Source organism: Salmo salar, chromosome 19, assembly GCF_965601325.2.
Source record: "Salmo salar chromosome 19, fSalSal1, whole genome shotgun sequence".
Taxonomy (NCBI): domain Eukaryota; kingdom Metazoa; phylum Chordata; class Actinopteri; order Salmoniformes; family Salmonidae; genus Salmo; species Salmo salar.
In genome coordinates, this window is record NC_138309.1 from 13377408 (window position 1) to 13394812 (window position 17405).

A 17405-nucleotide genomic window follows, 5' to 3' on the forward strand; every position below is an offset into this window, starting at 1 on the left:
CACCATCCCAACCGTGAAGCACGGGTGTGGCAGCATCACGTTGTGGGGGTGCTTTGCTGCAGGAGGGACTGGTGCACTTCCCAAAAAGATGGCATCGTGAGGAAGGAAAATTATGTGGCTATATTGAAGCAACATCTCAAGACATCAGTCAGGAAGTTAAAACTTGGTCGTAAATGGGTCTTCCAAATGGTCAATGACCCCAAGCATACTTCCAAAGTTGGGGAAGGCTACCCGAAATGTTTGACCCAAGTTAAACAATTTAAAGGCAATGCTACCAAATACTAATTGAGTGTATGTAAACTTTTCTGGAATTTTCCTGACCCTAAAAGCTGAAATAAATAATTCTCTCTACTATTATTCTGACATTTCACATTCTTAAAATAAAGTGGTGATCATAAGTGACCTAAAACAGGGAATTTTTAAACAGGGAAGGATTAAATGTCAGGAATTGTGAAAACTGAGTTTAAATGTATTTGGCTAAGGTGTATGTAAACTTCCGACTTCAACTGTATGTGTGAGTGTGATGCTGTGAATGCATGCTGTATGTGAGAAAGGGCTGCTTGTGAGTGTGTCTCTCTGTATGAATATGATTGGGTGTATGTTGTGGGTATGTGTGAGTGTGTCGGCGCATGTGTGAGTGTGTGGTGGCCAGCTCCTAGCCTTCCTCCAGGGTAGTAGTAGACAGTGGGGGTTGTTGTGATATACCTTGGCAGGGCGCCCTTGTTTTTGACCTTTCGGGGGCAGACAGGATGGAGTTATTAGCTTATCACATCCCAGTACCGCAGAAAGAGGGAAAAAGAGAGAGGGAGGGGGAGAGTGGGGGGAGGGGGAGACAGAGAGAGAGAGAGCGAGTGAGAAGGAGGGGGAGAGAGAGAGGGAGGGATTGGGGAGAGAGAGAGGAAGGGGGGAGAGAGAGAGAGAGAGAGAGAGGAGGGGCAAGAGAGAGAGGGAGGGGGAGAGTGGGGGAGGGGGAGAGAGAGAGAGAGCGAGTGAGAAGGAGGGGGAGAGAGAGAGGGAGGGATTGGGGAGAGAGAGAGGAAGGGGAGAGAGAGGGAGGGGCAGAGAGAGAGAGAGGGAGGGGCAGAGAGAGAGAGAGAGAGAGAGAGAAAGGGAGGTGGGAGAGAGAGGGGGGATAGAGAGAGGAAGGGGGAGAGAGGGAGGTAGGGGGAGTTAGAGAGGGAGACAGTGTGAGAAGGAGGGGGAGAGAGAGAGGGAGCGGGGAGAGAGAGGGCAAGAGAGAGAGAGAGAAAGAAAGGCCACCGTAGGCAGACCTGGCTCTCAAGAGAAGACAGGCTATGTGCACACTGCCCACACAATGAGGTGGAAACTGAGCCGGACTTTCTAACCTCCTGACAAATGTATGGCCATATTAGAGACACATATTTCCCTCAGATTACAGAGATACACAAAGAATTCTTAAACAAACCCTATTTTGATTAACTCCCATATCTATTGGCTGAAATACCACAGTGTGCAATCACAGCAGCGACATTTGTGACCTGTTGCCACAAGAAAAGGGCAACCAGTGAAAAGCGAACACCATTGTAAATACAACTCATACTCATCAACTCATGTAAATACAACTCACTTTAGTACTTTATTCTTTTGGAACTTTTGTGGGTGTAATGTTTACTGTTAATTTTGTTTATTTCACTTTTGTTTATTACCTAGTTCACTTGCTTTGGCAATGTTAACATAAGTTTCTCATGCCAATAAAGCCCTTGCAATGAATTGAGAGAGAGAGAGAGAGAGAGAGAGAGAGAGAGAGAGAGAGAGAGAGAGAGAGAGAGAGAGAGAGAGAGAGAGAGAGAGAGAGAGAGAGAGAGAGAGAGAGAGAGAGAGAGAGAGAGAGAGAGAGAGAGAGAGAGAGAGAGAGAGAGAGAGAGAGAGAGAGAGAGAGAGAGACTGTATATTGACATAATATGACATTTGAAATGTCTATATTATTTTGGAACTTCTGTGAGTGTAATGTTTACTGTTAATTTGTATTGTTTATTTCACTTTTGTTTATTATCTACTTCACTTGCTTTGGCAATGTTAACATATGTTTCCCATGCCAATAAAGCCCTTGAATTAATTTGAACTGAGAGATGGCGGGAGAAGGAGGGGGAGAGAGAGAGTGTGGAGAGGGTCAGACAGAGAGGGGGGAGAGGGTCAGACAGAGAGAGGGGGGAGAGGGTCAGACAGAGGGAGGGGGGAGAGGGTCAGACGGAGAGAGGGGGGAGAGGGTCAGACAGAGAGAGGGTGGAGTGGGTCAGACAGAGAGAGGGGGGAGAGGGTCAGACAGAGAGAGGGGGGAGAGGGTCAGACAGAGAGAGGGTGGAGTGGGTCAGACAGAGAGAGGGGGGAGAGGGTCAGACAGAGAGAGGGGGAGAGGGTCAGATAGAGAGAGGGTGGAGAGGGTCAAACAGAGAGAGGGTGGAGAGGGTCAAACAGAGAGAGGGGGGAGAGGGTCAGAGTGAGAGAGGATGGAGAGGGTCAGAGTGAGAGAGGATGGAGAGGATCAGACAGAGAGAGGGAAATAAAGAAACAGAGAGAGAGAGGGGGGATGGGGGAGAGAGAGGGGTAAATGAGAGAGTGAACGAGGAGAAGTAAATGAGTGACAAAATGATAGATAGAAATAGGCAATAAAAGAGTGAGGGGGAGAGAAAACGTGTGTGGCGTTCCAAGCGCTCTACATGAGTGATCTGTGTGATCTGTACATTTATCCAAACAACCCTATCGGATAATGAGATATTATGGACTTAATAGGCTGTGAACTGACTGGCAAATATTTATTCAGTTCTTAGCCAATCATATTTTCATTGGGCAGTTAATGGGGATGGAGTGTGTTATCAACAGCGTTATATATAAGGAACTAGTATACAGTTTCGTTACATTACGTTTTGGTAGTCCATCGTATCCGATGATGACTTCCACTTCTGAGTTAACGGTGAATTCTTTGGTGACTATAGAGTCCAAACCGAGATCCACAACCATTATTGCCGGTGGGGCATGTGTAGTCTGTGTTGGCGTTTCTTTGTGCACTGGCAAAGCTGCCGCCAGGTGGAACGGCCTCCAGGTCTGTGGGTTTGATGTTGCACTTCTTCAGCCACGTTTTCAGCTGGTCCTTGTAGCCCTTCATCTGCCCCCATTACAGACCACGACCAAGGTGTATCTGGCTGTACAGGATCTTCCGCGGCAAGCACTCCTGAGACATTCTAATGAGATGAAGCCAGTGCAGTTGGTGTTGGGTGACCATGGGCTCTATACTCTTGCAATTGGTCTTAGCAAGTATTTCTGTAAGGGGCACACGGTCACACCAGGGGATTCCCAAGATGCGCTGCAGGTATCTTATGTGGAATCGCTCGAGCTGCTTGTTGTGGCGACTGTAGGTGACCCAGGCTTCACAGCTGTAAAGAAGAGTGGTGATGCAGATGGCTTGATAGAAGGTGACTTTAGTGTGGAGGTGGACATCCCTATTTTGGAAGACCCTGCATCTGAGTTTCCCGAAGGAAGCTGATGCTTGCTTGATCCTGTTTTGAATTTCAAGGTCGATGCTGCAGTCCTCCGAGAGGATGCTGCCCAGGTATTTGAATGACGAGACTATTGCCAGTGATTTGTGTTCATTGGTGAAGACAGGCATAGTGGTTGGAGGGCTGGATCTTCATTGGCAAACCATCTCTGTCTTGGTGGTGTTGATAGACAGTCCCGTCCTACTATAGACCCTCACAGCCGCTACATGGATGGACTGAAGGTCTTCTGGAGTGTGGGCCACAAGAGCACAGTCATCAGCATACTGCAGCTCAAGAACCCGCTCCGTCAAAACCTTGGTGGTTGCTTGCTTCCTGATATTGAATAGGTTTCCATGCAGCCTGAAGTCCACCGCAACACCGCTGCTGTCCTCAAGCTCCTTGTGGAGAAGCTGGGTGACACATAGGAGGAAGATGTTAAAGAGGACAGGTGCCAGCACACACCCCTGCCTCATACCAACGCTTACTCCAAAGGACACTGACTCCTGTCCTCCTATGGCCACCCGAGCCATCACCCCATCATGGAACTGGCAAAGGATGTTGAAAAATGTGTCTGGACAGCCACATTTGAGTATAATGCCACATAGTAGTTCCCTGCTTACAGTATTGAAGTCCTTGGAGAGGTGGACAAAGGCCATGAAAGTCCTGAGGTTGTTCACGGTACTTCTCCTGGAGTTGTCCTGCCATGAATATCTTGTGGACCGTACTCCTGTTCTTTCTGAAGCCGCATTGTGACTGGGAGCAGTTCCTCTGTGATGTTATTCACCAGCCTGTGTAGCATCACCTTGGTCAGGACCTTGCCTGCAACAGCCAGAAGGGATATCAAATCAAATTAAATCAAATGTATTTATAAAGCCCTTCTTACGTCAGCTGATTTCTCAAAGTGCTTTACAGAAACCCAGCCTAAAACCCCAAACAGCAAGCAATACAGGTGTAGAAGCAGGTGTAGATTTCCCCTGGCTGTTGCCGCAGAGGGACTTGTCACCCTTGTTCTTATAGATGGTGACAATGTTTGCATCTCGCCACTGTTGGGGGACGATCGCCCGGTCCCAAACCTCAGTGATCTACTGGTGGAGCGTTCTGGTGCAGAAGTAACCTCCCTTCTTAGGTAGCTCTGCCGGGATGCTGTCAGCACCAGGAGTCTTGTTGTTCTTGTGAGAACAGATAGTTGATAACACCTCCTGGAAGGTTGGCAAATGGTTGAGGACTTGAATGGGTGGGCGGACAGGCAGTTCTTCCAGGATGGAGTGGTCTGTCGGAGAGCACTGATTGAGTAGTGTTTCAAAGTGGTCAGACCGCCTCATCAGGATCTGGTTTTGGTCCTTCAAGAGAGTCAGACCATAAGCTTGTTTTCAGGGGGTGATGGAGTGACTTCTAGGGCCATATATAGTTTTAGCTGAGTTGCATAAATTGTGCATGTCGTTTTTGTTGGTGTCAATTTGGATTTCCTGTGCCTTATTCGTCCACCATTTGTTATGCAGAGCACGCAAGGTTGTGTACACACACGCACACATACGCAAACACACACACACACACACACACACACACACACACACACACACACACACACACACACACACACACACACACACACACACACACACACACACACACACACACACACACACACACACACACACACAGCTGGGGTTTTAGTGGATTAATTGCTAGAAGATGAAGCAGAGCAACACCAGATGTCTTGGGTTCACTGAAGTACCCCTTTTCTGAGTAACACCTTCCCTAGAACTGCTTTGTAAGACCAGTTCTATTTTCCCTAGCACTGAGTGCATTTGTGAACTTTGCTGACTTTTGTATAGACCTCTTGTGGTCTTCCCCACCCTAGAAAAAGAAACGTAAATGATTTGTCACTAAGGGCAATTACACAATTAAGTGCAAAATGGGATTGTAAAACTTTCATGATCTGTTTTCCCTACTGTAGATAAGAACTCTTTCAACAATAGTTGAGGGACATAGTTTCCCCTTTGAAATACAAAACAAGATTAAAAAAACATGCACACACGTGCATGTCCACACACATGCGCGCACAAACACACACACACACGTTTAACACACGTTTAAGTGACACACACACACACACACACCACCCTGCTGTGGTTAAATAAGCTATTATGTCTTTGTCACACAGTCACTGTCCTTTTATCTCTGTGGAAGTCATCTCATCCTGCTTTTAATCCGTCTGGCATGAGTGGAATTACATTACATAACATAAGATCAATTCTCTGAATCCCTTCAAAGGCAAGTCTTCATATGTTAAAGATGAAATATGTTTTATTGTCACATACACCAGATAGGTGCATTGAAATGTGTGTTGTTTTACAGGGTCAGCCATAGTAGTACAACTCTGTCTTATCCTGCAATGGTAGTCTTACTGATCTGGTGGGACTGACTGACTGACTGACTGACTGACTGACTGACTGACTGACTGACTGACTGACTTACCGACTGACTATGACTGCCTGACTGACTGACTGACTGACTTACCGACTATGACTGACTGACTGACTGACTATGACTGCCTTGACTGACTGACTATGACTGACTGACTGACTGACTGACTATGACTGCCTTGACTGACTGACTATGACTGACTGACTGACTGACTGACTGACTGACTATGACTGCCTGACTGACTGACAGACTATGACTGCCTGACTGACTGACTGACTATGACTGCCTGACTGACTGACAGACTATGACTGACTGACTGACTATGACTGACTGACTGACTATGACTGACTGACTGACTGACTGACTGACTGACTGACTGACTGACTGACAGACAGACAGACTGTGACTGACAGACTGTGACTGACTGACTGACTTACCGACTATGACTGACTGACTGACTGACTATGACTGACTGACTATGACTGCCTTGACTGACTGACTGACTGACTATGACTGACTGACTGACAGACTATGACTGACAGACTATGACTGACTGACTGACTGACTGACTGACTATGACTGACTGACTGACTGACTGACTGACTGACTGACTGACTGACTGACTGACTTACCGACTGACTATGACTGCCTGACTGACTGACTGCCTGACTGACTGACTGACTGACTTACCGAATATGACTGACTGACTGACTGACTATGACTGCCTTGACTGACTGACTATGACTGACTGACTGACTGACAGACTATGACTGACTGACTGACTATGACTGACTGACTGACTATGACTGCCTTGACTGACTGACTATGACTGACTGACTGACAGACTATGACTGACTGACTGACTGACTGACTGACTGACTATGACTGCCTGACTGACTGACAGACTATGACTGACTGACTGACTGACTGACAGACTATGACTGACTGACTGACTGACTGACTGACTGACTATGACTGCCTGACTGACTGACAGACTATGACTGACAGACTATGACTGACTGACTGACTGACTGACTGACAGACTATGACTGACTGACTGACTGACTATGACTGACTGACTGACTGACTGACTGATTATGACTGTGAGATCTACTGTCCTGGGCCCAGATTCACAAAACTGTCTTTGAGAAGAAATTTCTTCTTAACTGGCAGACTCAACAAAAATTAAGCAAAGTTGCTATTCCTCAAAGGTTCTTGGAAAATGTATTGCGCTATTTGTTATGTTTCTCTTTAACAAAAAGTTAAGAAGAAATTAGATTCTTGAAAATAAACTTATTGTAAATGTTCTTAATTCCAAGATAGCTAAACCCTTGTCTTAAACTCAGGGCAGTGAGAGAAAAAGCACATGAAAGCAATTTAACATTTTTCATTCACTCACAAACTTTGTCTAAAAGTTTCAGTATTGATTATTTTAAACCCAAGAACATGTTTTAGAACAGTAATCTCAGTAAGAAATATGCTAACATGATTGCCGTAGATAGCTAGCTAAAACGGTTGCCTAGCAACGAACATCTTCAGAAGATTTGTAAGAAGATATTTGAGAAGTTCGTAAGAAAATCATTACCTTAATATATTGTTGAGGAATTGCACTTACGAACTATGTTATGAAATTTTAATTTTTTTCTTAAGAAGCTTGTTAAGTTTTTGCATAAGAAGTGTTTTGTGAATCTGGGCCCTGGTCTTCTTATGATGCCGTGAGCTGAAGTCTGCTCTCTATTGTACACTCCATGATCATAACTTGAAACTTTGTGGTTGGTACGGAGTAATATGCTGACCTGGTTTTTAATGTCAGTGTTCAAAATGAGTTCATTTATAGTCAACAACTTCCCATATGATTGGGTTTGAACTTCTTTTGTCAAACATTGCAAAGCCTTGTAATGATGTGTTTTCTGGTTTGTGGTTTAGATAAAGTGGGTTGAAAGTGAGCAGTATTTTAAAGTCTGTATAAAAGTGGTGTTTTGTTTGAATGTGCTTGGTGTTTATGATTCATGAAGCCAAGATTTTACAGAGCACTCGCCCTAAACTGGCCCCAGGACATTCTGGAGACCTTCCCAAACACACAGCTCAGAAAGCATTAACAGCCTGTCTCAGGAGAGGCGTTCATTCAAACCTGCCACGCCATCACACCACGCCCGCCTGCACGCACAGACTTACGCACACACGCACACACACACCACCAACCACGCCAACAACCCCAGCTGATCCCAGAAAGCCTCACTAACCATCAATCACTCTGAGCTATTACATCATTTCCTGTTGGTCATCCAGTCAGCCAGTCATTCAGTCAGCCAGGCAGCCAGCGACCCAGCCAGTCAGCCTGTCAGTCAGTCAGCCAGTCTGACAGCTAGCCAGTGTGCTTCCCAATGGGACCAACAGGCAGAAGATTACCTTATAATCAGATCTACAATCAGTTGACTCTCCTGCGATCCTAGCCTTTAAAAGCCAAGAGGAGAGAAGCAGAACTGACCCTCAGAATTCAGCCTAGTGCTCCAGGGTGACTCACAGTACAGGTTCATGCTCTAGTGAGATGTTAGATGGAGTATTCTAGACAGAACATGGGTTCATAGAAAGGTGATGCAACAGAGAAGACAGCCATAGAGAGATCAGGGTAGAGGGAGAATAGGGGGAGAGCCCCTGTGGAGACTGTCTTACAGGCTGCATACGCTGCATGACTATGTCTAGAACCAAACACTCCAACATCTCAGTGTGACCCTAGCGTGAGTCTACTGGTACTGAACAGCCTTCTCTTTTTCATGCCACATTCAAAGAATAACAGCCTCTGCTTTCAAAGGAACACAAAGGACACACACGCACATGTAGAATAGTGAATACTTTGTCTGAGGAATACAGAGAATTAGTGTGGAGTGTCTATGACCCTAATATGATGTACTATCTGACTCCATTATTATCTGAAGGCTATAGGCCCATAAACGTATCCAATGGTAGCCAAGGCTGCGAGCCTTGCATCACCACTCAAAATACTATAAGATGCATGCGTCTAGGTTTACCGTTATTCAGTTATTAAGAGGCTAAGGAACAAATAGCTAATATCTTGCAATCGATGTCCTAGCAATAAATGATTGAGTTAACCTTAGCTCAGAGATGCACAGTTACATGCTGACCACACCGCTCGCGTTGCAAAATAAATGTACACGTACATGTTATTCAATCATTGGTCTGTGTAGCCGGGTGCTAAAATAGAACATGGTTCTACTTGTGATGCTCAACATGCTGCAAGTCCAGCCTCTCAAATCTCCTCATTGGTTTTTAGGAGCATATACCCACGTCCCATCTCCTCATTGGTTTTTAGGAGTATATACCCATGTGCCATCTCCTCATTGGTTTTTAGGAGCATATACCCACGTGGGTGATTGAAAGATGAACTGAGGTCCACACTCCAGTCGGTTGTAGTAATGCTGTAAAGTTCGTTGCCAACCGCCATATAAAGTCCAAAGAAGAAAAAGAAGCCTGAAGGAAGGAGGAGAGATGGCGAGAAACTAATTTGGTTTGCCGTTTTATCTGTGGATTCATTTTCAGAGTAGAGGACCTTGTGCATTTCAGGTAAAATAACAACCCAAGGTTTAAATCCCAGGAAAAATTTGCTAGCAACAGAAAGCTGGCTAGCTAAATTGCCATAAATGTTTGTTTGTCCTGATCGCGTCAGGTGTTGGTGAACAAAATCAACTTGCGCGCGATAGCGCACACGGACGCACGTGTGCGGTCTGGTCAGCATGTTAGAGACTGAGCATTTATGCTATGTATATTGGGAATAACATTTACCATTAGACATTTTACCAAATAATAATTCAAGGAATATTACTCAGATTGTGAGGACTACGGTTTGAATCTATTTAAATGTAATCAGATGTATTACGGTTATGCAATAAGAATACAATTAACAAATGGTACATCCTTTGTCTTAACTAAGGATGTACCGTGTGGCTCAGTTGGTAGAGCATGGTGTTTGCAACGCTAGGGTTGTTGGTTCGATTCCCACGGGGGACCAGTACGGGAAAATTTTTTTTTAATGAAATGTATGCATTCACTACTGTAATTCGCTCTGGATAAGAGCGTCTGCTAAATGACTAAAATGTAAACAGTATGGAACATTCACCACTATGACATACACACGTACAGTACCAGTCAAAAGTTTGGACACACCTACTCATTCAAGGGTTTTTCATTATTTTTAAAAAGTTCGACATGGTAGAATAATAGTGAAGACATTAAAACTATGAAATAACACATATGGAATCATTTGGTAACCAAAAAAGTGGTAAACAAATCAACATATTTTTTTATATTTGAGATTCTTCAATGTAGGAACCCTGTGCCTTGATGACAACTTTGCACACTGTTGGCATTCTCTCAACCAGCTTTACCTGGAATGCTTTTCCAACATATGCTGAGTTCCCACATATGCTGAGCACTTGTTGGCTGCTTTTCCTTCACTCTGTGGTCCAACTCATCCCAACCCATCTCAATTGGGTTGAGATCGGGTGATTGTGGAGGCCAGGTAATCTGATGCAGCACTCCATCACTCTCCTTCTTGGTCAAATAGCCCTTACACAGCCTGGAGGTGTGTTGGGTCATTGTCCTGTTGAAAAACAAATGATACTCCCACTAAGCGCAAACCAGATGGGATGGCGTATCGCTGCAGAATGCTGTGGTAGCCATGCTGGTTAAGTGTGCCTTGAATTCAAAATAAATCACAGACAGTGTCACCATCAAAGCACATCATCACACCTCCTCCTCCATGCTTCACTGTGGGAACCAGACATGCGGAGATCATCCGTTCACCTACACTGCGTCTCACAAAGACACGGTGGTTGGAACCAAAAATCTCAAATTTGGACTCATCAGACCAAAGGACAGATTTCCACCAGTCTAATGTCCATTGCTCGTGTTTCTTGCCCCAAGCAAGTCTCTTCTTCTTATTGGTGTCCTTTAGTAGTGGTGTCTTTTTAAGTAATTCGACCATGAAGGCCTGATTCATGCAATCTCCTCTGAACAGTTGATGTTGAGATGTGTCTGTTACTTGAACTCTGTGAAGCATTTATTTGCGCTGAGGCTGGTAACTCTCTAATGAACTTATCCTCTGCAGCAAAGGTATCTCTGGGTCGTCTTTTCCTGTGGCGGTCCTCAGGAGAGCCGGTTTCGTCATAGCGCTTGCTGGTTTTTGCCACTGCACTTGAAGAAACTTTGAAAGTTCTTGAAATTGCCCAGATTGACTGAACTTCATGTGTTAAAGTAATGATGGACTGTAATTTCTCTTTGCTTATTTGAGCTTTTCTTGCCATAATATGTACTTGGTATTTTACCAAATAGGGCTATCTTCTGTATGCCACCCCTACCTTGTCACAACACAACCGATTAGCTCAAACGCATTAAGAAGGAAAGAAATTCCACAAATTAACTTTAACATGGCACACCGAGTAATTGAAATGCAATCCAGGTGACTACCTCATGAAGCTGGTTGAGAGAATGCCAAGAGATCAACGTTTAAACCCAGCTTTTATTCTTCCAAGAACGCCAAATCCCAGTATCTTCCATCATATAATTAACCTCACTTTGCATGGCTCAAAACATTAAAACAGAAGGCATTAAACTCCACACGCATTCTCTAATCTAGTCATCACACCTAAATACTGTATGATAAGAGCACACCCCTGTGTCGCTCCTCTTTCAACTATCCGCCGTCCGACAAACAGAATAACACAGTGTCTCTGTAACAATAAATCCATAGCACTTACAGTACAATAAAACATATCAAAATGCATAGCTCTTTAAGAACTCTTGAAACAATCCAAACACTTCATTCACACAGTAACACTCATTTAGTCAATTCAAGTTTGATCAGTCGTCACACTTCTGGTGTCAGACACCCCAGGACCTCCGTGAGAACACCTCTTCCTGAAAATTGCCACGGCGAAGGTGTGACTCTCCTGTGAGATGCAAATATGCAGCCATCCATCCAGATAATGTCAAATTGAATCAACACGCCTTCGTCAGAAAGTCACTAGACACACCATCTCTGGCCTTCATCATCGTTCACATTTGTTCACTCTTTCTATTTTTCCACTACATACACATATTTTTATATATGCACTTCTGTGCTCCACTTCTGTCTGTGATGATAAATAGTGTTTTCCCACAACAGTGACCACGTGGTATTCTAGATACACACACTGTGTCACAGGGGTTTCAGTAGATAGTGTCTGAGGTGATGCTAACAATGGACAACACTTGTGATTCCTTGTCTCTCTCTCTCTCTCTCTCTCTCTCTCTCTCTCTCTCTCTCTCTCTCTCTCTCTCTCTCTCTCTCTCTCTCTCTCTCTCTCTCTCTCTCTCTCTCTCTCTCAATTGAATTCAATAGATTCATTGGCATGGGGAACACATGTTTACATTGCCAAAGCAAGTGAAATAGATAATAAACAAAAGTGAAATCAACAATAAACATTAACAGTAAACATTACGCTCACACAAGTTCCAAAATAATAAAGACATTTCAAATGTCATATTATGTCTATATACAGTGTTGTAACGATGTGCAAATAGTTAAATTACAAAAGGGAAAAGAAAGAAACATAAATAAGGGTTGTATTTACAGTGATGTTTGTTCTTCATTAGTTGCCCTTTTCTTGTGGCAACAGGTCACATATCTGCCGTGATGGCACACTGTGGTATTTCCAGTAGATATGGGAATTCATCAAAATTGGGTTTGTTTTCAAATTATTTGTGGATCTATGTATTCTGAGGGAAATATGTGTCTTTAGGTTAGGAAGTGCAGCTCAGCTTCCACCTCATTTTGTGGGCAGATTGCTCATAGCCTGTCTTCTCTTGAAAGCCATGTCTGCCTACGGCGGCCTTTCTCAATAGCAAGGCTATGCTCACTGAGTCTGTACATAATCAAAGCTTTCCTTAAGATTGCGTCAGTCACAGTGGTCAGGTTTTCTGCCACTGGATACTCTCTGTTTAGGGCCAAATAGCATTCTAGTTTGCTCAGTTTTTCTCTCTCTCTTTTCCCCTCTCTGTCCTTCTTGCTCTCCATCCCACTCCATCTCTCTGTCCGTCTGGGCCCCACAGGGCCTGCAGTCATGTTGGGGAAATACTACACCCTTATCTGACACATTGGGGCAGCAGGTAGTCTAGTGGTTAGAGCGTTGGACTAGTAACCGAAAGGTTGCTAGATCGAATCCCCGAGCTGACAAGGTAAAAATCTGTCTACCCCTGAACAAGGCAGTTAACCCACTGTTCCTAGCCCGTCATTGAAAATAAGAATTTGATCCTAACTGACTTGCCTAGTTAAATAAAGGTGAAAAAAAAGATAAAACATTCACTAACACATTACTGTGACCACTGGCTTTACTATGACCACTGTTGGGGTCAACTGCAGACTGGACCACAACCTTCATTATGCACTTGACCTAACCCAGTCAAGTGGAGAGCAATAGTAGTATCATCAATCTGCTTTGAAACAAAGGCCAGTTAAAAACTCTAGATCTCTTGGCCAATATCCTGTGTGGGGTTGTGTGTGTCTATTAGTAGCGTGGCTGGGTGAGGAAACATCTAGATGAGCTAGTTTGATCAGTATTGATCAGTGAGAGCTGAGGGCTAGTGATGAAGTGTGTGTCAGTCTGTGTTTACAGGCCGATAGATCATCTACAGAGAAAAAGGAAGGAATTACACCAATGAACCAACAGGAGATTTCTATATGTTACGCAATATGAAGCCACTATAAGAACATGTTTGTTTAAAGTTGCCTTTTTGATCACCCAGCATACAATGCTCTTATTGTACTGTATCAGGTCAAGGGCATTGTCATTACTGACCGATTCAGCGTGAAATTACATGTCGTGTGTCATACATGTCAATCACTTGGTAATTGACTCACAGAGGCCTAACACTACTAATTAATTTAAAGATACAATCATTGATTTTATTCTTCAACCATGTTTACACTGTTATATCGTCATATTGGTCTATTTGTATTTTTGCAATTTCATTGCTATTTTATCTAGTAATTTATGTACTGTGATTTATTAACAGGAATCTCTATAGGGATTATAATGGGGAAATGTAAGATCACTTAAGGTTCCCATTCAGTTTAGAGTGATTATCACATTATTTTGCATATTTATATATTTCCCCTTTCTGTAATACACATGATTTCATGTTCTGTTTTTGACACTCAAGGTCTGGGTTGATGGTCACTAGACTTGATACTGAATGTTATGGATTATTCTCATATCTGTTGATAGTGATTGATGCCAGACTGAAGGTGCAAGGACCTAAGACACACTGATTGTTCCATGTTGTGCTGTATTGATGACATTCTTTAGCAGCTGATAAAGTCATAGCCTTTTATTTGGGTTTCCTGCAAGCCTCTCGGGTTGGTGTTTAAAGAACATTTGGTGATGTCGGAAACAAGAAACAAAAATATGTTAATTATCTTTGCAATAAAACACAATGTTGTTAACTTTATGGATTATGTTGGAATGTCATGTAATCTCTCACAATTTACTACTCTTCCACAGGTCTCCTATGTAATACTCTACTATTGGATAACACTGCCCTCTGCTGACTTAAACACAGAAGTACAACATTAATATGATCATTACAATAACCAAGTCTATAACGTTTCCGTTCATTTTCATTGCAGGTTATGGACACATTGTCCAAACTGTCCCACACCACGATTTCAGAACAAACCGGAATAAAGTAAGTTCTGACCAAGTGTTTATTCCAATTCACAAATCAAATTGGGTTTTGTATTAGTACGTGTTTGGTGCCATGACATCGCTTTTCTTTCCGAAAGGGCTTTTCCGTCAGAGGAGAGTCTAGAAGAAGATGAGGACATCTATAACCACCTAGAAGACCTGATTGAGTAAGTCTACCTCTTGGCCTGTCTTACTCTCTCTTACTGGTCTACTCACAACTTCTTGTCCCTGGCTTCTTCTGGGATAACAACACAGCTGCTAAGCTAATTGGCTTAGATGATGTAGGCTGTCAGAGATGGCCAGTGGGTCTACTCACACTTACACTGTCCCAGGCTTCTGGACAGACCCGCACAGACACACAAAGAGTCACAAACCCACACAGACACACAAAGAGTCACAAACCCACACAGACAGACACACAAAGAGTCACAAACCCACACAGACAGACACACAAAGAGTCACAAACCCACACAGACAGACACACAAAGAGTCACAAACCTACACAGACACACAAAGAGTCACAAACCCACACAGACACACAAAGAGTCACAAACCCACACAGACACACAAAGAGTCACAAACCCACACAGACACACAAGGGGTCACAAACCCACACAGACACACAAAGAGTCACAAACCCACACAGACACACAAAGAGTCACAAACCCACACAGACACACAAAGAGTCACAAACCTACACAGACACACAAAGAGTCACAAACCCACACAGACACACAAAGAGTCACAAACCCACACAGACACACAAAGAGTCACAAACCCACACAGACACACAAAGAGTCACAAACCCACACAGACACACAAAGAGTCACAAACCCACACAGACAGACACACAAAGAGTCACAAACCCACACAGACAGACATTAATGCAAACATGCGCACAATCACGTGCATGACTACGCGTAGGCTGATGATAACAACAGCAGTATAAATGTTACATTATTATAATGGTAACCCATTTGTGTGTGAGACAGTGAGAAAGGTGTGGAGGATGAGGAGGATCTTTATGACTGTGTCTACGATGATGAAGACGGAGGAGAGATCTATGAAGATCTGATGAAGGCTGAAGCCGTCCCTCCTCCTCTGGTTAGTTCAAATCAAGTCAAATTGTATTGGTCACATGCTTTGTAAACAACAGGTGTGGACTAACAATGAGATGTTTACTTACGGGTCCTTTTCCAACAATGCAGAGTTACAGTAAATATAAAAGTAGTGACACGAGGAATAAATACATGGTGATAACGATAATAACAGGAAAAATAATAATACTCAATGAGTAATATCAGTTAACAGGAGAATACAGAAAGAAATGAATGAGGGCAATGATGAATTAGTGAGAATGTACTCTCTGTTTACAACCAAATAGCATTGAAGTTGACTTTTAGATTTTCTGTGTGGTCTTTCCAGTAGGTGAAATGTTTTTATTTTTGCTTCGTGATAATTTACATTTACATTACATTTACATTTAAGTCATTTAGCAGACGCTCTTATCCAGAGCGACTTACAAAATGGTGCATTCACCTTATGATATCCAGTGGAACAACCACTTTACAATAGTGCATCTAAATATTTTAAGGGGGGGGGGGGGGGGGTTAGAAGGATTACTTTATCCTATCCTAGGTATTCCTTAAAGAGGTGGGGTTTCAGGTGTCTCCGGAAGGTGGTGATTGACTCCGCTGTCTTGGCGTCGTGAGGGAGCTTGTTCCACCATTGGGGTGCCAGAGCAGCGAACAGTTTTGACTGGGCTGAGCGGGAACTGTGCTTCCTCAGAGGTAGGGGGGCCAGCAGGCCAGTGGTGGATGAACGCAGTGCCCTTGTTTGGGTGTAGGGCCTGATCAGAGCCTGAAGGTATGGAGGTGCCGTTCCCTTCACAGCTCCGTAGGCAATCACCATGGTCTTGTAGCGGATGCGAGCTTCAACTGGAAGCCAGCGGAGGAGCGGGGTGACGTGAGAGAACTTGGGAAGGTTGAACACCAGACGGGCTGCGGCGTTCTGGATGAGTTGTAGGGGTTTAATGGCACAGGCAGGGAGCCCAGCCAACAGCGAGTTGCAGTAATCCAGACGGGAGATGACAAGTGCCTGGATTAGGACCTGCGCCGCTTCCTGTGTGAGGCAGGGTCGTACTCTGCGAATGTTGTAGAGCATGAACCTACAGGATCGGGTCACCGCCTTGATGTTAGTGGAGAACGACAGGGTGTTGTCCAGGATCACGCCAAGGTTCTTAGCACTCTGGGAGGAGGACACAAGGGAGTTGTCAACCGTGATGGCGAGATCATGGAACGGGCAGTCCTTCCCCGGGAGGAAGAGCAGCTCCGTCTTGCCGAGGTTCAGCTTGAGCTGGTGATCCGTCATCCACACTGATATGTCTGACAGACATGCAGAGATGCGATTCGCCGCCTGGTTATCAGAAGGGGGAAAGGAGAAGATGAATTGTGTGTCGTCTGCATAGCAATGATAGGAGAGACCATGTGAGGATATGACAGAGCCAAGTGACTTGGTGTATAGCGAGAATAGGAGAGGGCCTAGAACAGAGCCCTGGGGGACACCAGTGGTGAGAGCGCATGGTGCGGAGACAGATTCTCGCCACGCCACCTGGTAGGAGCGACCTGTCAGGTAGGACGCAATCCAAGCGTGGGCCGCGCCGGAGATGCCCAACTCGGAGAGGGTGGAGAGGAGGATCTGATGGTTCACAGTATCAAAGGCAGCAGATAGGTCTAGAAGTATG

At 44.3% G+C, this 17405-nt stretch overlaps 1 protein-coding gene across 2 annotated transcripts in view; it reads left to right on the forward strand.

Annotated features, from left to right (window-relative positions):
- Positions 1–17405, forward strand: part of vav3a (vav guanine nucleotide exchange factor 3a) — a 121189-nt gene that overhangs the window by 44674 nt on the left and 59110 nt on the right. For both annotated transcript variants that reach the window (XM_082965630.1, XM_014157310.3), the window contains exons 3-5: positions 14605–14663; positions 14761–14829; positions 15655–15766. In XM_082965630.1, the coding sequence (XP_082821756.1) occupies positions 14605–14663; positions 14761–14829; positions 15655–15766 (240 nt within the window). The remainder of the gene's footprint in view (positions 1–14604; positions 14664–14760; positions 14830–15654; positions 15767–17405) is intronic.